The 23,877-nt window shown below is 45.4% G+C and overlaps 1 protein-coding gene across 1 annotated transcript in view; it reads left to right on the top strand.

Annotated features, from left to right (window-relative positions):
- The window catches only part of ds (dachsous cadherin-related 1), a 220,353-nt gene that overhangs the window by 115,337 nt on the left and 81,139 nt on the right, over window positions 1-23,877 (top strand). Inside the window, exons 13-16 of the mRNA XM_072287492.1 lie at window positions 5,461-5,842; window positions 6,763-6,987; window positions 14,260-14,586; window positions 22,532-22,904. Coding sequence (XP_072143593.1) covers window positions 5,461-5,842; window positions 6,763-6,987; window positions 14,260-14,586; window positions 22,532-22,904 — 1,307 coding nt within the window. The remainder of the gene's footprint in view (window positions 1-5,460; window positions 5,843-6,762; window positions 6,988-14,259; window positions 14,587-22,531; window positions 22,905-23,877) is intronic.

Raw genomic sequence — 23,877 nt, 5'->3', positions numbered from 1 at the left:
TTAATTTGCATTTAAAAAGTACAAACAGTTAATTGATTTTACAGGGACTAAATTCATACTTGTAGTTGACACAGCCACAACACCGTAGAGGACTCCCTCCTGGGTAGTGCTTCGTCCTTTGTTAAAATTACGTCCGCTGACTTGCTCGCATGGTATCATTCCAAGCTGCTTTATTACGTGAAAGGAACAAATAAGTTGGTAATGAACATGCTTGGTACAGTGTGAAAAGAGCGCAGTAAATATGTGTAATGCGGTAAGTGGCTGCACTTAGGAATGTCGGCGAGCTCGCTGTGTGCAAGTGGATTTTACAAGAGAAATCAAGAGATGCCACCACCATCCCGTGTGACACACTGGCCGAAGGCTGCTTCTGAATCCTCTGCTTCTGCCGTCTCTGCAACACCTCCTTCTTCTCTGTATCTCTAAATATCTTGAATGCATATGCTTTTTTTGGTGTCAGAGCGAATATACAACAAATTGCCTACCGCTGCGCAGTTGCAGTTGTAGTAGTAAATCCAGCCACCGCCTGCACTGCAGCACTCACCGCTAGCAGACGACAGGTTATAGAAGGGCACTTTAAGATGTTCGCCCCCATAATTGGTCAAAGAAGCCTGTAGCATCCACAGTGCTACACACAACCACTGAAACAAAGAACAATAAAAGCTCTTAATTCGAACTCTGTTAACTCGAACTGACACTCTGGTCCTGGCACAGCCCTGTATATTTAAATGGTGGAAAACTCTAGATAATTCGAATGCGTCGGTATCCACGACGGTTAACTTAAACTGGGAGCCCCTGGTTTACAGCCCCTGGTTTACATGGCCATCGCCATCTTTGCGTCTGAGAGTGCAACTTCATGGCCTCGTCGACAGAGAAGCGCAGATGTCTGTAATGAGGGCCGCCCTTCACAAAAGACTCAGAAAAGTCCCTGCACCTGCTGTACTGTGCACAGTACACGTTGCCAATGACAGTGCGCCACCGGTTGTCGGCATGTGTACAGCAGGAGTAACATGCCGGCCATCAAACCACCGTCTTATTTATTGCGTTGGAGCGATGTCCACATGACTTGATTTTGGGGGATGGACTTTCTTTCGACCCATTCTGCCCTAATAGACTGCGCTACAGGTGTCATGCAGCTGGATCTTCCTTCTGACAGCTACTTTGTTTCTGATGCACATCATCCGTCCCTGTGTTCTACAGAATTCACCCGGTTGCTGCCTCAAGCTGCTACTACTGTGCCTTTTACCGTTCGGCCACATGTTCCTGATGGCAACTACAACGTCTCTCCACTTGTCAACGTTATTCTACTGCATGGCGTGGTGCTCCCAAGTATCGTTGTCACCATTGTCAATACTTCTCCTTGGTTTCCCGTTCTCAACTTTGGATCTGTTGCACATTTTCTCCCTGGTAACATGACAGTGGCCCGTCTGACACCTGTGCATGAGTCTGAGATATCTCCGCTCACGCCCACTATTTCTGCCTCTGTCAGCCCTATCGTCGCGTGTTCCCGTTCGGCTTCATCACCCTACCAAGACGTTAATAAAATGATTGCTACCAACCTCTCTCCAGCTCAAACTGAAGACCTTAGGCGCATTCTGTTTAGTTAGCGCAATACTGTATTTACCCGAATTTTATTTACCTGTATTTACCCGAAACTAGCTTACCCGCTAGTTTTTTTACGATAAATAGAAGTGAAACGTCACCCCCCGCATTACATTCTAATACTAGGCATAAAAATGCTAAGAAAGGCACCAAACACTCATTATTAAGCTTGCTTAATGTGCCGCATTTACATGCTTGTTGATTGACCTGTTCCTTAAAAGTCGCGCGCTCGAAATTCAACGGTCAACCAATACGTGAACCACAGCCAGGGCGAGTAGTGAATGTTGTGCAAACGCGAAAAAGGCAGAGCAAATGACACCAACGAGAGCGTGCCAGCGCCGAGTCACCTAGCAGGGACCAAACGCGCATGTGAGTGTCGAACGATTGGCACGCGAAATGGACGCGCCTTTTTCTCACGACGAGGTGATTCTACGACGACCACCCTTTGGCGCACAAAATGGATGTGCCTTTTTCTCATCATTTGGTGATTCTAGTGACATAGAGATCCGTTTGGGCCACTGGCGGCATGTCCTGGGCACTTGTTTCCACGATAGTACCACGTGACCTACGCCACCGACTCCTCAGGCAGTGCATAGCAGCATTGTCTGTTCAGCGCTTCGACACGGTGGTCTGTTCCTGCCTGCTTAATGTGCCTACATCCAAAATGGCGTGCTCTCGCGCTCAGTATACCGCTTGCTTCAAACGCAGCGCTATTCTACTCGCCAAGAAAGTCGGTAACTCAGCGACCGCAAGAAGCCTGGACATCAAAGAATCGACGATGAGGAATCATCGCCAAGAGTGGTTCAATTGCAACAGTCATAGAAAAGGTTTTCGTGGGCCCAAGAAAGGCCGCTTCCCGGATTTGGAGCGTCATCTTGCGGACTTCGTTGATGAACAATGCTCACGGCTTTTTAGTGTGAGCATTGAAATGCTTCAGTGCAAAACACATGAACTTGCACGAGACGTGAGTTTGGCACCAAACCAATTCAAGGCATCGCGCAGCTGGATACAGAAGTTCTTGCGAAGGGCCAGTTTTTCCCTTTGACGCACTGCCTCGATTTGTCAGAAACTACCCGAGCACTTCGAGTCGAAACTTCTCATGTTTCAGTGGTATGTCATTGATCTCCGCAGCTCTACCAACATGCCTCTTGGACCCATCGGGAATGCGGACTAAACCCCCGTGTACAGTGCTCACGGAATGAAACGCGTCAATTTAGGGCTAAGTAGTGCGCATACTTTCGTTTCAACCGGCTGCAGTTCGTGTCACATCGACGTGATTTTGGCGCGAACGCTTACACCGAAGTCCTCGTCACGTTTGGTGACCAAATTCCTAGCGACATGACATGGTGCTCTCGCGTACTTTGCACATATGTAGGGTTCTACTAAATGCTCCGTGTCCTATTTCATTCCGTGAGCACTGTACCTTGATATGCCAATGGTTAGGGCAGTGCACAAGTCTGGTGAACATGAAGTTCGGATTAGAAACACTGGAAACGAAAAGAATCGGATAACAGTTATACTCTCATGTTTGGCTGATGGTCGCAAGCTCTCTCCCTTCATAATTTTTCGCCAGAAGACTATCCCGAAAGAAACATTTCCAAACAATGTTGTCATATGCTGCCACGAAAAAGGCTGGATGGACTCGGTACTCGTCATAGATTGGATTTCCAGCATTTGAGACCAAAGGCCAGGTGCATTGCTGCATCGAGAATCAGTATTGGTGTTGGATTCTTTTTGAGGTTACCTCACACCCGGCATGAAAGAAAAGCTGCAGCGTGACCGAACGCATTTGGTTGTTATACCGGATGGAATGGCGTCCATTCTTCAGCCCTTGGATGTTTGCTTGAACAAGCCGTTCAAGGATCGCTTGTGGCAGCTGTATTGGGACTGGATTGAATGTGGATCTACCTCAACAACTGCAGGGAGACTTGAAACGCCCGAGTGCATCTACTGTTGCCCAGTGGATTTCAGCTGCTTGGTACGGGCTGTCTCATGAAACAGTCTACCGCGCATTTAAGAAATGTTCTATTTCAAATGCCCTCGACAGAAGTGAGGACGATCTGCTGTGGGAAACAACTAGTGACACGGAGGAGTCCAGCTGTGATGACGACAGCGACGGCGACATCAGTGGCAAGGATGAAGATTAGGCAGAGTTTGCAGGCACTTCAATAAAGCTGCTCTCGACTTTTCCTATAGTTTGTTTCCTGCATTACATTCGGGTTCTATAGTTTCGGTTTCTCGCGTTACATTCGCGTTTTTGTGTCTTTAATCTTGCGTGTTCGCAAAGTCGAAAAAGAACATCATCGAGCGTTCCGCTAGCCTTTGGGCCTCACCGGTCGTCCTGGTCAAGAAAAAAGGCAACACCTGTACATTTTGTGTTGATTATCACCATCTGGACAAGATCACCAAGGAGGACGTGTATCCATTGCCTCGTATTGGTGATGCCCTTGACTGTCTACATGGCACGAAATATTTTTCATCGATTGACCTCCGCTCGGGCTACTGGCAGATCGCTGTTCATGAGAAGGATCGCGAGAATACAACCTTTATTACTCCTGATAGAATTTTTTTAAAATTCAGAGTCATGCCCTTCGGGCTTTGCAATGCCCCAGCAACGTTCGAGAGAATGATGACACCCTTCTCCGAGGCTTGAAGTGGACCATCTGTCTGTGTTTCTCGATGATGTAATAGTTTTTGCTCCAACCTTTAAAATCCACATTGAGCATCTCACGACTGTCCTTGCAGTGTTTCGCGCTGCGAAACTTCAGCTCAACTTGTCAAAGTGTCACTTCAGGCGTTGTGAAATAACCGTTCTCGGGCACCTTGTAAATGCCAATAGAATTCAACCTGACCCGGCCAATGTTTGAGCCGTGCAAGACTCTTCTGTGCCGTGCTCAGTTAAGGACGTTTGCAGCTTTATGGGCTGCTTCAAGGTTGCTACTTGCTGCTAAGTAAAAGTTTTTTTAAAGCTGGCACCAGTTTAGTACAAGCACTAATGAGAAAATTTCTAGTAGCATGGTCCACTGTTCTTTTGCCTTGCATTTAAAGTGTATTTTATCCTTAATGCAATTTTTTTACCTCTCTAGAGTAACTGTAATCAGTAACTTGCATTGTTGAATTTAATTTTCTTGTTTCTGACTTGTTTTGTGAGACACTTGTCTTCACTAGTTTCTTTATCAATGAAGTTTACATGGGAGAAAAAATTTACAGCATTTGAATATGGCTCATACTGGGCTTGTATTACTGCACAGTACAATTCAACTTGAATTCATTTCACGCTTTACTTGTGCTACCACATACCCCTAAGTCAGACATAATTGACAGTGCTTCATCCGTCTCTTTTTGCCCTTGTGTTAATTTTGCCAATTCAGCATCATATAGCGACCTGCCCACACTTCTGAAGTTAATATACGATGATAGAGCTTTGTTCCATTTCAGTCCCACTTTGAGGATGCAAGGTCATGTCATTAAGCAAGTATGTCCTGAATCTGCAACATGTTGAAACTGCAATGGAAATGTTCTACAGGAAGAATGCTTCACAGTTAAAGAAAAATTTGCCCTGGTCAAACTGGACACCCCAACTTTTGTGAGGCAGTGTGGGTAGCTTTGTAGTTCTTTTTGCAGTATGGCCCTTTTACAAAAAAGTTGCCGCTAGTATATGGTTGCATCTCAGCCACATCACAGTCTGACTCTATATATAACTCTGACGAAGGCCGTGCCACCTGCATATCCTTCCAACAGAAAACACCAATACCTATGAGACCTTTCCTTCAAACATTATATATACATATAATTTGGGAAGCTTGTTTTCCCCTTTTCCCCTCCGGAAAAAAAAATATCCTGACCACGTGCTTGTTGCAGTTGGTGTACCAGCTGGATGAAGAATGGCCGTCTGTGGGTGCTTTTGAGGTGGAGCCTTCCACCGGAAAGGTGATGGTGCGCACACCCTTGGATCGGGAGAGCCAGGCCTCCTTTGTGCTTGTTGTCAAGGCGCAGGACCAGCCAAGCTCGGGGGCTCCATTGGCAGCTCGTGTCACCTGCTACATCAGCATCGAAGATGTCAATGACCACAGCCCAACTTTCGCCTCGACTGCAGAGGCTACCATTGCGCCTGATGCTCCTGTGGGTGCCATCTTGCAACAACTAATTGCCATTGACTTGGATGCTGGAGAAAATGGCCACGTCTCTTACCACATAGCAAATGGAAATGATGTAGGCTACTTCTCTCTCGACCACAACACAGGTGCGTCACTATCCTGGTGCTATTGCATGGTGTTCATTGCTTATGGTGGCGACTTTCTTATTTGCTTCTCTGCATGCCAAGTCCGAGTTTCTTCAGTGCAAAAACCTGCGAATATAAAGGCATGCCTTTGGGCTATTAGCCCATTTCAGTTTTTTTTAAATGAGTCTGCAAATATCACCTGGGGTAGCAAATGCTGTGAGAGTAACATGGGATGTTATTACATTGCGTACAAATATTTCTAACTGCAATTTGAATGTTTTCCTTTGGGTGAAAAAATTCAGGCTATAAGAGGATACATACAATGACGTAATAAGTTGGAATGGGAGAAATGATCAGCTCTGGTGTAACTGCCTGAAAGACTGTAGAAAATGAAGGACTGATGGTTACATTCATGCCATTGGTGTAACGAATGGATTCCAGAGCTCCCATTTTTGGGCCTGTTGGGTGCAGTGCATTGAACTTTACTTCCTCCACTCTCCACCAAGTGCCGTACAGCCACTGCAAAGCATTTCATTGAGTGAATTTCTCTGTTGAGCTTATTAGCGCACAGGTGCTTGTGCGACATATGCTGTGCTGAAACGGCTCACCCAAGCACTCGGGCAGCAATAGAGTGGCTGGCTTGGGAACCCCGATTACACCCACCTTATTTTTCTATTGAGCACCTAGAAAGTTTTGTAAAAGAATATTTCCTCTGCAATTATTACACCCCGCTACTTCACATAAATTTTCCATGGAAAAAGTGTGAGTATCATGGGAGTAAATACAGTATTTCACATATTGTGATGCTCATGCCGGGGTCATGGCCATGGTATTTTTCATATTTTCTCACTTGGTGTAGCAACCTCGTAGACAGCAGCTTCTTTAATTTACAGGAGGCACTGCTACAATGTGGTCCTTGCATTGCTTATGTGTTGATGCAGGGCTGCTGACTGTTGCACAACCTCTGGCAGAGCTGCCCGAGCGGCTCACTTTGAACATAACTGCCAGCGACAATGGATCACCGCGTCGCAGTGCCCACCAGGAGCTGCATGTGCGCCTCAGTGAGGCACCGCAGCGGCCACCACGCTTTGACCGGCCGCACTACGCAGCTAACGTGTCTGAGGATGCTCCCGTAGGCACTACCGTGCTCGCAGTTCATGCCTCAGGTATGCACGCATCCTAGTGATTCATTTCATTTTATATCGTTTCTTTTTCTTTTTTATCTACTGTGCTAGCAACCACTTATACTTTATATTGTTTCCTTCTTGTCATTCATTGTGTTAGTAACCACTCGTATTTGGGCTTGTATGTAACGAGTTGTAAGTAAATTATTACTTTTACTCAGAGTATTTTTTAGTCAGTAATGCTCACACTAATTCAGTTACATTTTTCAGTACTGAATTACATGTAATCAGTTACTTTATTGGCCAATACAAGCTCTAATAGGCGACACAGCTTTGAGCTCTTGAATTTGACAGGAACCACAGTAGAACGCCTGCAGGTGCGTATGTTTAGACAGGCAAACCCTGACACCGAATGTTTATTTCCCTATTTGATCTAAACCAAACATTGGCCGACAAATTGAACTAGTGCTGTTATGGCTCGATAGTGAATGGCCACTTCACGCGTTGATTCAAGATCACCTTAGGATGATTTTTCCAGCTTTTCATTGGACGGTACTGGGAGTGCCGTTGTCTAGGCCCAGCAACAATGAAGCGCAGCGCTTCGTTGAAGACCCAGGTCGGAGCACATAGTGGCACTGAGTACTAACCACATCCTATGCATTAGGTGTTCATATGTTGTAAAACTGCCCTTTTCTCCAGCTCAAGTTTTGACAAAAAAACAAGGGAGTATTGACCGAAGCAAAATTTGAAACGCATTTGTTAGTGAAGGTAAACAATCTGTTTCCTTTGTGTGTTCGTATGTTGCCATATCTAATAATAATAGTAATAATGACAGCACGGGAATAGTTGCAGAGGATGCACAGATGAAATAGGCAGGCCAGCTTGTTCTGTCTGCTGTATTTATGCTATGTTAATAAAGGTTAAATGTAACATAAAAGTAATCGATTGCCTTTTAGTAAATGCTCAGTTACTTTCGTGGAGTAGAAATTTATTGCTGTAATCAGTTATGTTTTTGAAGGGAGTAATTGTAATACTAGTAATCAGTTAACCTTTTTTTGTAATGTTTACAAGCCTGCTCGTGCTATCATGCCAACTGAGAGGTCTCCGAATGCCAATGAGAAAGGACATGAGGAATGACAAATTAAATAGATTGTTTCAAAAGGAGGCTTCTGAGCTCCTGCTATTAAATTGAACAATTTCTCTGTAATTTGATTGTAACCGGTGTGTATTATTATTATTATTATTATTATTATTATTATTATTATTATTATTATTATTATTATTATTATTATTATTATTACGAAAGTATATTTGACCCGGTATTGACATCTCCACAGTCACCAACTGATTTTCAGACCTCATTTCTGACCAATAAATAGTCCGAAAAATTGAACAGTCTCAAGAACTCGTTCACCAAAAAAATAAAATTTATTAGGCTTAGACTGGCTTAAAAAATAGTCTGATAATGCCCTGCCTCATACTACACTTGGAAGCAATCAAGGGAAATATTCTGTAAGAGTCCACATAGTGTATGTGTCCATTTCGTCTGCTGTTGAAGTTCTATTTGGCTGGGCCAGGCTGCGATTCCACAGCAGCGAGGTGCCACAGCCAATCAGCACTTCAGCAGCAGCAGCAGCAGACAAAATGGACATGTCCACTAAGTAGACTCTTCCAGAATACCTCCCAAGGTTTGCTGAGATTTGTGCAAGAGTGATGTCGTTTCCGTATACAGTCGACAAGAGTGTCACCGCATTGACGATCTCTGTTGACAATCTCTATTGGCAGAGATTGCCATGGAGATCGAAGAAACAAGCCACGTTACTGCGTAGCACTTGGTTCTAACGAAGGCACCGAACCTGGCACCAATCACACAAATGCGGAGCTGCACAAACACACACAAAGATGCGACGTCTCCAAGACGCACTTGCTCTGTGGACACACCACGTGCAAAATAGCTACCAAAACTTAAACAAAAAAAAAGAAAAAAACTGATCCCACATTAAATGATGACAGTGCTGACCGAAAAAAGAAAGTGCCGTCCCGTAGTGCATTTTGTCAGCTAAGGGAGAGGGAGCACGGCCTCAGAAATGGGAGGATGGCACGCGCTCCAAGGTTCGTAGACGTACTTCAGTTTCACAGCTCCCTATGCGCGCCCACTGGCTGGCATGGCCGCAGCGGCTATCATCAGGACTACCGGTGCTGCAGTCGCATCTTTCGTCATGCGCTATGTGTCGTCTGCTCTGCTGTGATGCGTCGTTTGCCGCAACTGGCATGTACTGCTTGGCCATCGGTAAATGTAGCTTAGATACACACTCTGAGTTTTGTGACAAACTGCTGCGCTTAACAGGGACTTCACTGTGTATGTGCCAGTGTATCTTGCAATCGCGTCTCTCTTCATGCACGGTGCTTTGTTTACTATAATTGCTGCGGTCCATCATTTGCTCCACTTAACCTGTACCGCTTGCTCGTTAGTGAATGTCAACGAGCTGCCCGCTCAAATTTCTATGCCAAGGATAATGCGAAAAAATATTGCCCTGCACAGACCTTGAAATGCACGTGTAGCTAGCGCGTCGATGCTGATGCTGCACAGTGCAAATGAGTGGTCAAGCATGACAATTCTGCTTTCCAACTGCCACGTGTAAGAGACATGTGGCACGAAATGACGACCACGAGAGGAAAGCATTCTAAATGGCACAAGCGCCTGAGGAGAAAGTTCCGGAGGCTCGAGGTCTGTAACCCGAGAGCCATGATGAGAAGAAAAGCAGTGCTGAGCTGGCATTGTCTGCATGGCTCCGGCCGAAGAAGATTGTCTCGCCAGCACCGTACTGGTGACGGGAGCAGCGGGTGTTCGGTTATAGAGGCTGTGATGCTGGAATTCTGAGGCATGGCCATCGATCTCAGCGACGTTTGAGCGAGGCTCCTCGGATTTGCCACAGCCTCCCACGGTAGTTCCAGGCACTCCAGGAGCAATCCCTCTTCAAAGGCAAGCCAGCAGCGTCACGTAAGATAGTCCCCAGGCCGCCTCGTCGTCACTTGAGCAATACACTGGACGGAAGCAGCGACCAAACCCGTTGCCAGGCCTAACCTGCTAGGCCTCGCTGCCACATCTTCGACAACGACCAGGACACGGGCATCGGAGACAGGGGAATTGTCTGGCTGATACACAGGCGAGGGCGTCCGCAGGATCATTGGGAGTACCAACCATGTGACCAAGCTCAGACTATGAGGCAACACAAGCCGGTCACAGAAAGTGAGAACATTGCCTTCGTTTAGTGACGCAGCCAGGGAGGCTGAGGTGGTCAGACTGCTGTGACAAGCGAGAACTAGAATCGACATGATCGGCTAGAACTGTGCAATAAATTGTTAGCTTTGTTTGTGGTTTGTTAAGAGCATCTTGTAAGGTTTTCACATATTTTCATGGTTATTGACTGCTGTTAGTTTTTGTTTTCTTCTGGGGATTTTTCCGTGTGATGAAATCATGTCTGTGGTGCCGTTCTGCGTCCCTCATTTCCATATCATGAGTGCGTGCCCTTGAGATCGGTGACACCAACCTTTTTCTGGCAGCGTATACTTAACATGTGTAATAAAGACAAGCACCTGTATATAAGCAGCAATATTAACAAGGTATTGTGCGCAACTCAAGATTGTAAGGTGCATCAAATGCTACTCCTCTGCTGGTAAGCTAACCACCTCTCATTATGACAAGCGAAACTCCTTCTATCTGGAAACTAAATTTATTGTGCTCGGTGAATTTCTCCATTCGCCATCTGTTCCGCGTCTAAAAAACCTAATTTCTGCATGCCTTACTACATGTCACTCACGCACATAAATAAATGTACAGTTGCGAGCAAAAGTTTTGGAACCAAAGGTGCTGCAATATTTTTTTTCCAGCCTAGGCATTCCAGCTGAAATCGAGAGCATACGCCTATGTGCACATTGTGACTAATGCAATGTATTAAGCCAATTTTAAGCTGCGGAACTGTTCTAGAAGATTTTTATTTTTTGCTCATGCCATGTTTATAGAGAAAAGCATTCAACAAGAGCGAACACTCCCATAGAGCCCATGGGCTGAATTGACTGCAGCGCACCAAGCGGATAAAATTAACATCTTCCGGTTTCGGGTGCGCGTTTTGAATACTAGCTGGCACGTGCTACGTTGGCTGCACTAATCGGCGCATTATTTTTTTTATTTGCTTCTGCTGCTGAGTAGCGCGCAGCTTAATGCGAAATCATTTATTTAATTAAAATGATTGTGAAAGATCTGTACAAGCCTCCATCGAATCAGTGCCATGTGAAATTTCATAAAGTAGACACAAGACGCCTTGTAAATGAAATGTTTATTTCGCTCTATATAAAGGATCGTTCTGGGCTTTTTGCGTATTCATACAATGTTGCGGCACCAGGTAAGCAGCATTAGTTCCCGTACGAAGCTCCACCGGATGGCATCAGCTGAAGAAAGTAAATTGCAAGCATGTGTAATTTTGGTATTTAGACCTTATAGTAATACTGCATGTAGAGGGGAAATGTGCGAAAGTGGTGAATGGGCAGCATTACAAACAGAAACAATTCGCTTTTACATACATGGTGTCGAAAATACCCGACTCATTCCAAGCCGTACTATAAATTATGAAGAAAACATCTGATTTCCAAGCATTCCCCCATTCCTGGGCAATATTCCCTGTACTTCAAGAGCACAAATGCGTGAGCAACTGCGCATTTCCAAAACAACTTTGCCTCGGCTGATCCTATAGTATGCAACATACACAGAGGTGGCCACAACACAGGCCGTCAGCCAGATCATGCTAGACTTTCGCAGGATGCCTTCTACTCACACTCAAGAGAATTGCGTGGGTGCGAAGCCTATTTTCAGCAGAAGCTTTATGTGGGCGAGTTGGTTTAACATACTTGAAGAAAAGAGCGCTGCAAAAACGCAAACTAAAAGAACATGTACGACAGACAGGCGCTAACTTCCAAGTAAATGTGTATTTTTTAAAAAAACAGGATATATATAGATAGAAGCAATATAGCACCACCGTGACTTCACGACCTCTCTATCGCATCAGAAAAGCAATCTCTTTTTTTAGTAAAGATCACGTTTGCAAAGTATTACATCGTTATCCACCGCGGAAAGATCTGAAATTTCAAATCGAACACCATTTTTCCTTCTCCTCGGGGCTGGCGCGCTCCAAGCCAGAGGATGATGTACACGTGCTAGTGCGCCTATGTACATGTGTTTGTGCTGTGACGTCGCTCGTGGTGACACGTGACTTCGAGAATTATTCAAGGCAGCATCTGTTATTTGTGTAATATGTTGCATGAATAGACGAATTAAAGCTTAGAGAAATAATAAAACACACAAACTTAATGTCTGCGTGTTTTTGTTTTACTTCGCACTGCAGCAAGAGAGATAAACTTCTGTTTTGTCTGCTTGTTCCCACATCATGTAGTCGCGTGCACATACACCAAAACTACGTCATTTTCTACCATGTTTCAGTGTGGGATCATGCTCAGCGATCCGTGAAACCTGAAATATATTTATTTCAGACAAGCAGTATACATACATAGTTGCCTAGGGAATTGGCGTAAAGGCACAGAAAGCCTGACGGTACGCTGATCACCTTCTTACACACATATGAATAACCAGTCATACCTAAATATGGACATAAGTTGGAAAAGAATACACATTGCGATTTTTTCAAGAAGTCATGCCGTTATACACAATGTGTATATGTATATTGAGGTGGTTTGCACATGAAAACAAACAAAATAAACACCTTATACACAGCTATAGCTAAGAAAAAAAAAGAAACAGACAAGTGTAGCATATGCAAGTTACATAACATAAAGAAAGGAATTGAAAGTGGTGTAAAGTTAGCTTTGGATTTTTAAAAGATAGACATGCATCTTCTTTTTAAAGATATGAATGGAAGAGCTTTCTTCAATTAATGTCATGTCCGCTTTTGTCTGCCTCACTATTTGTGTAGCGCCGACTTATACCGCTAGTCGGGTATCCTCATGCACAGTCTGCACAATCATGCACTGAACGAAACGAGACAATCACGACAGCTCGCATGCGACACCGTCAGCGAAAGTGCGCCGCGCAGCAAAAAAGTGAGAAAAAGAAAGTGAAGGTGGGGTGGGGCCCATGACGTATGCGTCATGCGATCTTCGAGGTCCAGTATGGGAGAACGCAGAGAAGGAATTTCGCTTGCAGAGGCTAGATGGGGCAAGTGGAAAGAGTGTCTCGCTTAACAGTGGTGCTCACCTCTGAAATCATGGGTTTGCAGCACTGAAATATTTCTATCTCGGCTATTAATGAGCCGATATGAAACATTTTTGTGGCAGAATGCTCCCTAGAGGACACGTAACAACTTCAAGTGTATAACCAAAGTCTGCTATGTGGTCTGGTGAGGGGCCCTTTAAAAGTAGGTACTTAAAGCAGCCTCCAGCATGACCCCAGGCAGGCAAGCTTAAATAAATGCAGTAATTATGTGTACGCAATCATAACCAAATACTGAGATCACTTTAACATCAAGTTCTCAAACAGATGATTTGATTTGGAGAGGGAAGGGCAGAATTGTTATTTACCCCATTATTGTAGAATGTTCCTCCAGTTCCTCGACTCAAGAAAGTGAATGGCAGCGGTGCCCCTCAACAGAAGCGGTTGCTGTGCTATCGACACCCCACAACAATTCTTGAGAAGCATAGTGTCTTCTTCAGCCGAGGGATGACTTGCTTGACTTGTTAGAGACCTTCAAGTCAAGCATCGTTTAACAATGCGGGGTTAAATGTTGACTAAGTGTAGCAGTGCATTGCTACTGTATCTTGTGGGGACACTCGACTCTCTTGTGTTCCCTGATGTCTGTATTTCTTGCACAACTGTTGCATCACTTGGTGGTCAGTTTTTCTTCACAACACACACAGTGGTGGGGGTCAGTACCATAGTTATTCAGCCACAATTAGAGAGGATGTGAGTATTTTGATGATTGTAAGCTCAATCATTGTAAGCTTCCCATTTGGCTTTGGGGTGCAGCATGGACAAACAAGACTGCTTGCATGTGCATTGGGACCGCACCTAGGCCTCAGAAGCTCAGCACATTCTTATAGTACCACCTGTTCTGCAGCACAGCTTCATCAATGATCCATCCCTTGTATTCCAGCTAGCCTGCATCATAATATAGGAGAGGCAATAAATGCCATTTGTATATTTTTGTTCGTGCGTTGTTGCATCTTTTGTGCCAAGATCCAATCAAGCCCATGTGCCAACAGTGTAACTTGAAGGCTTTTTCTTGCACCTGGTTTTGACGTACACAGGAGGAGGAAACCTGTCATACAGCCTTCCTACTGGCGGTGGCCTTTTTGGGGTGGACACACACACTGGCATGGTGCACACCTTGGCACTGCTCGACCGAGAGGCACAGGCACAGCACGAGTTTGTTGTGTTTGTGACAGACGGGCAAAATCAGGAGGACAGCTGCCTGGTGTTAGTGCGGCTCCTGGATGCCAATGACCAGAGCCCCGAGTTTGATGACTCGTGCCGAGGCGTGTCTGTCCCTGAGAATGGACCTCAAGAGGTGCACACCCTGGTGGCCTGGGACCGCGATGAAGGCCCCAATGCTCGTCTTCTCTACTCCATTGCAGGTGAGCTGACCAACTGACTAAGAGTATGTCTCAAAATATGTATATAAAGTATATATAATCTAAACATATGTGTCTGGTTTTGTGCTGAATTTCGTGGTGATTTCGTGCTGCTGCTGAAATTTAGTGCACAAAGTGCGCTTAGCCATTGGATGCCCAAGCAATTTGGAAAAGCCAGCCTCTGAGTTGCAAGGGGCACAAGGTTGCAAACCACGAGGGTGTACCTATAGCACAAGAAAGGGGATGGGGGCAACTGCACAAAAGAATCCAACTGCAATAAGAATGCTCTCTCTGGGAGCATAGGTCCAATAAGCCAATTCTCAGCAGTGATGCCTGTCCATGCAGCCTCACTAGGCAACTATGCCAGCTCGCCATCACATGCCCATGTCGCACCTCCTTGCAGCGTATCCCATGCCTGTTACAACATTTCAAAATTGAACACTGGCCGATGCGTTGCCGCAATACACGGCCAAACGAGGCCTGGGACTTGTAGTACAAACCTCCCTCTCCCCCTCCATCCTTCTCATCTATCCTATTTCTGCACCAATGCTGGGTGGTCAGCGCACTAGTTGCGTGACATTTTCGTGCCCGTCATGTAAATCCAAAGCTAGTCCTGTGATGGGCTGCTCAAAGCTGCAAAAGGAGACCAATGGACGCCTACAAATGGCACGAGAACCCGCCAAATTGACATTCTGACCAACAAGCGACGAAATTAATGTTTCAGTGACTGTAGGGGAACCTTGTTCACAAAAGAGAAAAAAGACATATCTGTTCTGTGAGCATATGGGCACTGAAATGTCAATTTCATTGTTGTTTGTCAGAGACAAGATCTATGCTATTTCTGTGCTATATTGGTGGTAGTGCTATATTCTTGCAAATGCTGTACTTCGACAACGATGAGATGGTCAGATGCCTCACACTGAAGGAAAGTAACAGAAGGGGTTTGCTCCACAAGTTGTGTGGCAGAAGTCCTGCTTGCATCTGGCACAAAACATAGGAAAAAGTAAGGATAATGTTCTTCCTGTTCTTTTCTAAGCAACTGTCATGTCAAACGGTTTTAATTGGATTTGAGCGCAGCTTTTGTCTTGCTCATTTGTTGTTTTTGCACTGCCACACCCAATCCTGAGCTTATTGCTTGACAGAAAATGCGATGAGTAATGGCTTGCACAGGGTCAAATGCCTCTGAGTTTATGGAAATTTGATGCCTTATAATAAGGCATCAAATCTGAACCTGAACCTGACAACATTTAACGCTAGAACATTCTCTAGTGAGGAGAGTCTAGCAGTGCTATTGGACGAATAAGCAGGCATTAAACGGAATATAATAGGGCTCAGTTAGGTCGGCAGGACAAATGAAGCATATACAGTGCTAAAAGTGGGCACAAGTTGGTGAGGACAGACAGCTAGTGGGAATTGCTCAATTTTCCAAGTTAGCGTGAGTCAAATATGCAATATATTAGTGTAACTGCTGTGGGGACTGAGGTATGCCCCGGCGTCATTGCGCGGGCATTCACCTGTTCTGTCGTCCCTACGCCTCTTCCCTTGCGGTGAGGGTGCTCGCATTACGAGGATAGCCACTGTCGTCTGCTCACAATGGGAGCGCGGGTCTTCTCTCCGGGATCAGCACTCACTGGGTATGCACGCGCTTTCCTCTTGTCCGCCGGCCCCTTTGTGTCTCAGACTTCAAGTGCCTTTGCCCAGCAAGCCTCAGTGCCTGGCATATGGGGAGTGCTGCAATTGTGTGATGCAAAAGGGGCACTAGCATACAACCAAAAGGCAGCAGCGGAAAGGAATAGCATTGGCCATCACTCAAGGAAATGGTTGGAGCCACAAGAGCCAGGCAGCAGTGCTTTATGCTTTTCTTAGCTCGTTTCCTAATTTCGCATCGTTGACGGCATCCACACAGGAGAACTTTGGCACCTAGGAGAGACGGTGCTCTCATTAAAGGAAGCACACGTGGTGTCGCAAGTGTTTCCACCAATGAGAGAGGACAATTCAATTACGGTACCCTACAAAACCACCAGATGGTGTTACCCTCCACACATTACGGCTGGTGGAACCCATTGACTGTTCCTGCAGTATTGTGGAGGTTATGTGTTTCCTATTGACAGCACATATGTGTGGCATGTGAGTGCAGGTTAAGAGGTTCTCCAGAGATGCACAGTGCTTTTGGTTGCAAAAGTCAAGCATGCTCGAACGTATGCTTGTTCGTTTCACAGCGGAACGCACCAATTGAAGCAACAGTCCCCAGGGATGCAGTGTGTGCTTCCTTTAAAAATGCCGAAGTGAAGTGGACCCACCATCAGTGTTAGGCTCATTCACCTCACGGCAGAGCACAGAAATTTACTTGTATTTTTTTGTAGTATGTATTGTGCTGTATCTGACCACATTGAATTTTTTTTTTCCAAGGCCACGACAACAGTTGTGGTGGACAGCCATTTAATTTTAATTCAATGTGAGGCATATCATGTGACAAACATGGCAGAAAGCAGTGTGAGATTCACTCTGACTGTGAGCCACACCTTAAAACTACATAATAATAGACGATTTGTTGCTGGCTACCTTACTGATGCACTCATTATGAAAAGATAGTATACAGTCGAGTTCCAGCTCTGATGAGGCTAATGAAATTGATAAAATCCACCAGACTGCTGCTTTGATTGGCAGTATTTGCCTAATTCTAGTGCACTCCCAAATCTAAGGAACTACCACTTTCTGAGGATTCATAGTAGAAAACAGTGCGCACCCAAATCTGAGGCACACCCAATTTTATACAGTCAACTCCCATTTATTCGACACTGATGGGACCGACAAAATTGATCGAATTATCCGGTGGGCTGAATTAAACAATACACAGAAACAAATGCCAAAACAGATTGCTGATTCGTTTGGCAGTAGTGGCAGCGGTGGCTTAGAGGTAGAGCATCCGCCTCGCAAGCAAGAGGGCCAAGGTTCGAATCCTGGTGCCACGCAGGAAAAAAAAAATCCGTGTGTTGATAAAATTACATAAACAGGCCTGGAGTGCGGCCTGATCCCAGTGACCAGAACCGGTAACGCACTCCCTCACCAGAGCAGGATTGGCCACCCTGGTGCAGTATTTGGCCACACCCTCCTATATGAATACAACAATCAAACCTCGGCCCTCAGTCCCCAGCAGCAGCGAAGCAACTGACCACGGCGGCAGTCAGACCTGTGACGCAGCAGAGGGTGCTAAGAATCCCCGAGACCGAACAGGCCGCCATTGGAATCTGAACCTGGCAATGTTTAATGCTAGAACGTTATCTAGTGAGGCGAGTCTAGCAGTGCTATTGGAGGAATTAGAGGGCAGTAAATGGGATATAATAGGGCTCAGTGTAGTTAGGAAGACAAAAGAAGCATATACAGTGCTAAAAAGCGGGCACATCCTGTGCTACCGGGGCTTAGCGGAGAGACGAAAACTAGGAGTCGGATTCCTGATTAATAAGAATATAGCTGGTAACATACAGGAATTCTATAGCATTAATGAGAGGGTGGCAGGTCTTGTTGTGTAACTTAATAAGAGGTACAAATTGTGGGTCGTACAGGCCTACGCCCCTACATCCAGTCGTGATGACCAGAAAGTCGAAAGCTTCTATGAAGACTTGGAATCGGCGATGGGTAAAGGCAAAACAAAATACAATATACTGATGAGCGACTTCAATGCCAGGGTAGGCAAGAAGCAGGCTGGAGACAAGTCAGTGGGGGAATATGGCATAGGTTCTAGGAATAGCAGGGGAGAGTTATTAGTAGAGGTTGCAGAACGGAATAGAATGCGCATAATGAATACCTTCTTCCGCAAGCAGGATAGCCAAAAGTTGACGTGGGGGAGCCCGAATGGCGAGACTAGAAATGAAATAGACTTCATACTCTGCACTAACCCTGGCATCATACAAGATGTGGACGTGCTCAGCAAGGTGCGCTGCAGTGACCATAGGATGGTAAAACTCGAATTAGCCTAGACTTGAGCAGGGAACAGAAGAAACAGGTACATAAGAAGCCAATCAATGAGTTAGCGGTAGGAGGGAAAATACAGTAGAGGAATTCCGGATCAAGCTACAGAACAAATATTTGGTTTTAACTCAGAAAAAGGACCTTAGTGTTGAAGCAAAGAACGACAATCTTATGGGCATTATTAAGGAGTGTGCAATAGAAGTTGGTGGTCACTTCGTTAGACAGGATACCACTTAGCTGTCGCAGGAGACGAAAGATCTGATTAAGAAATGCCAGTGCATGAAAGCCTCTAACCCTACAGCTAGAATAGAACTGGCAGAACTTTCCAAGTTAACCAACAAGCGTAAGAGAGCTGACATTAGGAAGTATAATATGGATAGAATTGAACATGTTCTCAGGAACGGACGAACCCTAAAAGCAGTAAAGAAGAAACTAGAAATAGGCAAGAATCAGATGTATGCGTTAAGAGACAAAGCTGGCAATATCATTACTAATATGGATGAGATAGTTCAAGTGGCTGAGGAGTTCTATAGAGATTTATACAGTACCAGTGGTAACCATGACGATAATGGAAGAGAGAATAGTCTAGAGGAATTTGACATCCCACATGTAGTGCCGGAAGAAATAAAGAAAGCCTTGGGAGCTATGCAAAGGGGGGAGGCAGCTGGGGAGGATTAGGTAACAGCAGATTTGTTGGATGATGTTGGGCAGATTGTTCTAGAAAAACTGGCCACCCTGTATACGCAATGCCTCATGACCTCGAGCGTACCAGAATCTTGGAAGAACGCCAACGTAATCCTAACCCATAAGAAACGGGACGCCAAAGACGAAAAATTATAGACCGATCAATTTACTGTCCGTTGCCTACGAAGTATTTACTAAGGTAATCGCAAATAGAGTCAGGAACACCTTAGACTTCTGTCAACCAAAGGACCAGACAGGATTTCATAAAGGCTACTCAACAATAGATAATATTCACGCTATCAATCCAGTGATCGAGAAATGTGTGGAATATAACCAACCCTTATATATAGCTTATATAAGCGCACACCCACTTTCTATGTGCCCAAAGCAGAAAGCTAATGTAGAAATGACATCCAAAACAAGTAGGAATATATCGCGCACCAGATTTTTTAGCAACAAATGGTACGTGTTGCACAGTGACAGCTGGTTTTCTAAATGTCAGCTTTGCTGCAAGACATCCCTGCTATGTGATATACAAACGCCGCAAAAGCTGCTTTGGTTTTATGTCCTATTGAATTGCACAGGCAATTTTTGGTCCAATTTTCTTGCAAAAAAGAAAGGCGCAAGTTAGAATCGGGTAAATACCGTAATCAGACATTGGTGAGCTATGGCTATCGCTTGAAAATCCTCGGACAGACCAAAAATAGGTGTTTTCAACAGAAGGTGACATGCAATCAATGCATGCCCTGTCCCCTAAGCTCTGCCATTTTTAAGATTGAAATAACAAAAGGTTAGGCCCATAGAAATGTAGGCACAAACTGGGATGTTTGATTGGGATTGAATTAACCAAAAAATCGAATACCCGGGTCAAATTAATGGGAGTCTACCGTACCGCAGGAAATGTATAGTGGCCCTGATTCTTGCAATCATAAATAAGATTAAACCTGCAGATCTTGACTTCACAGAATGGAAGTTAATCTACATGTAATATCGTCTATCATCATCACTCTCTCGCAGCTTTTTTATCTCTGTCCACAATGTGTTGCCCTCCATGCGGTTTATTATGCTTGATATTCAGCATTTCTTGAATAACTCCACGACCATCACAAATGAGATGGTGGCCTACACCTAGACCTACACCTACACCTTGCTAGTTCATCCTGCGACGCATGAAAGTGTCCGGAACATCATGTGACAGGACTCTGTTGCTGCTAGGTTAACCTGTAAAATAAACTTATCTTTTGAATCCACTTTCATAATTAAAGCCTGAAGAAGGCACATTGTTGTCACCATCATGTAGGAAGAAAAAATACTAACAGAAAGCATAACGTCAGGCAGTTTGCTTCGGCAAGCCTCTGATGCTTCCCTCTGTGATTGCCAAATCCTTTAAACCTTTCGCTGTCGGACCTTTCTGGCCATGACGCACACCCAGTGTCGGCTTGGTTTCAGGGAACGAGCATAACAGGGAATGAACATAGCAATTTATTTTTGATTATGATTGGTATACAATTAACATAGTCAATGCAATATGCACATTTCAGTGTTCTGCAGCTGTTTTTAGTAAACATCATCATCATCATCAGCCTGACTATAACATCCGTTCAAAAATCCGAATCTGACGATGCGGAATTCACCTCTTCCTCGCATGAGACGCTGTCAGAGTCCGAATCCGAGCTTGGCTCGTATTTTGAATCGGAAGAGCCACCGCTCCAATGAGCAGACAAAGGTCCTAAGCGCTCAGCCATCGGAAAGTAACCGCGCACAGGGAGGATGCGCTTTCAGTCGCCCGCACAAAGGAGAGAAATGGGACGTTGTGTGATCAAGAAGACAGAGGGAGATGGAAAAAGGCTAAACAAAGTTCGAGGGGCTTTACGTTTACTGCTGCAAGCCGGAAGCAAGGGTGCGGCGAGAGAGCGAAAGCAGCAATCGAGTCACTCGTTTTGGAGAGGCAACGGCGCCGCGTGCCCCTGAACTTGACGCGCCGTAGTAGACACACCAACAGAACAAAAATAAAAACCTTCAAACCAGCGGAGATGGCACAACAACCCTTGAACCCATAACCACACGCGCGCGACGCAGTGATCCAGCGAACGCGGAGCCTCCGCGCTACTCAGCAAAGAGAGAGGGGCGAGTGGCAGTCGCACCGTACTCTAGAATACATGTACCAACGCAGTACGGGGCGAAAATACAAACTTGTAGAAAGATTCAACAGATGGCGTGGCCAGTGCAGGAGTGCCAGCTTTGCGCTCAGGTGCGAAATTTTGAACGCACGATAGAGAATGTACCGGTACGTCAGTGACACTGTGGGGGGGAAGCGCGATGACGTACCGTTACGTCCGTGACAGCGAAAGGGTTAAGGCATTGTTTGGTCCGTTGTAGTGGTGCTGTCATTGCGATCTGCTCTTGCCACCTGTATGCTCTCTCTCCCATAGTACTCTCTCTCCCCGTGTTCTCTGCACATTCGGCAGTTAGAAATTACTGCTTGCCTATCATGTGGTGAGGGCCTATTTTGTACAAACCTTTTCTTTATATTTTTTTTTATGGTTGACTTCAACATAGTTGCATGATGCTCCCCCATAGTCCTTTTTTTTTCTTCTACAGGAAAACTTGTTCTGCCATTATCTTGTGATGAAAATGGTGATGACGCTGGCCCTGAGAGTAGGCTGTTGCTAATGCTGCAAATGCATTTTCTTATCTGATTGTAATGCGTAGAAAACTTTCAGACCAATTCTTTTTAAAAAAATGTGGATTAAAATTGGATAAGTGCAAATGTATTGTAAGCTGTTGTTTTGGGTGCAAAATAATGTGTCTGACACATTCACTTTTTCCTTGTGCTGCCAGGATAGACGTTGGAGCCACTGGTGTCACCAAGATATCCAGTATTCCTCCCAAAGCATTCAATATTTGCCCCGTGCAGTCCATGTTTGGTTATTCACAGCTTTGCAGACACTATCATTCTCGCGTCATCTCTGTGTCGCAATGGTCTGTTTGCAATGCCTAAATCTGGTGGGTTGCCCTATTAGCAGTTTAATATTTTATCGCTATATGTGTTAACAGCTGTTTTCTTGTAAGCATGTGTGAGCCAATGGGCTTTGCGGTGCAAAACATTGAGGTGCTCTATAGTATTAATTTACTAGTGCGTATCTATGGCTACTACTTATTCCAGGGCTGCACAATAGTTTTGAGAGTTCCATGCTACATTACTCATTTGTTTATTTTCATGTTAGATTTGTATTTTTCTCGTCATTGTATTTCAGTTTCATTTAATGTAATCAGCGACTGCTAATTATTTCAGTGGGGAATGTCGGGGACAAGTTCCGACTGGAGCCCCGCACGGGACGACTGCTGACGAGCGCACCGTTGGACCGGGAGTCGGTGTCTGAGTACCGGCTGACTGTGCTGGCCACAGACCAGGGCAGCCCTGCCCGCACGGGCAGCTGCACCCTGGTGGTGACAGTGGTGGATGAGAATGACGAGCCACCCCGCTTTGAGCAGGCAGTGTACAGTGCCAGCGTGGCCGAGGACGCTGCTCCTAACACAACAGTGTTGGCTGTGCGAGCACACGACCCAGACCTAGGACCCGGAGGCCGTGTCTCCTACTCGCTGGCCAACGAGACAGCGGCCCTGTTTCGAATAGACAGTGACACGGGTGTCCTTACCACAACAGGGTATGCACATGCGCACTTGCTTATCATCATCCAGTGGGCACAAGTGGACTGTGAAATGTGTGTGTAGGAGTTATGGCAGCTCCGTCTTGAGATGGAAACTTGCCAGCTTCTGCTCTTTCACTGTACTGCAGCTGCAATTATTGTCCTTGCTGTGAGCAACTGAAAGCTCCATTTCACAACACAAAGCAGACAGCACTGTGATATGTTTTTTTACAGACAGCACATGTCTGAAAGCTCGGCATGCAGAGCAGTACATCTAGGCTGCTGTTTCTACTATCTTGAGTTGAGCTTTCTTCAGGCTTGGCGAAATTATGCCTGGGGACATTGTGCTGGCCTGTATGTTAGACACGGATGGACTCTCGAGATGGGCTTAATGGCCGGGCCTAGTATAGCAGACTTCTTTTAATTCGGCTCCGGTTAAATTGATCCCAGCCGAAACCCTGGCCGGCGCCGATGCATTTCTATGGGCCCTGACCTTCGTTATTTCTGACCTAAGATTGGTTTTCAACGGATAATTCGAACTTGACCAGTCAGTATGCACACGCCTTGACTGCCTACAGTGACCTGAATAAGGACCCTTTCACTGGCAGCGTTAGTCTTGGCGGAGCTTAGGGGACAGTGCATGTGTTGATCACGCATCATCTCCCATCGAAAACACCTATTTTTGGACTGCCCTGGGAGGACTTTTAAGCAATGACCATAGCTCACAATGTCTAATTATTATGACATTTACCTAATTCTAGTGTGCACCTTCTCTCTCTTCCCCGCCTCCCCCCCCCCCCCCCACGTAAAATGAACCAAAAGCCAAGTTTGCAGCATTCATATGCTTTACTGTATAACACAGTTGTATTGCAGCAAAGCTGACATTGAAAAACTGTACAGCGAAATGGACCTCAGGAAGATGGCTGCCGTTGTGCTACACGTATAATACACCTGCCCATTTTTCTTGCTAAAAAATCGTATACGTGTTGGA

The sequence above is a fragment of the Dermacentor andersoni genome, chromosome 4 (assembly GCF_023375885.2).
Source record: "Dermacentor andersoni chromosome 4, qqDerAnde1_hic_scaffold, whole genome shotgun sequence".
NCBI classification, from domain to species: Eukaryota; Metazoa; Arthropoda; class Arachnida; order Ixodida; family Ixodidae; genus Dermacentor; species Dermacentor andersoni.
The sequence above is the reverse complement of the archived record's forward strand: the minus strand, read 5'-3'. Positions and strand labels throughout refer to the sequence as shown.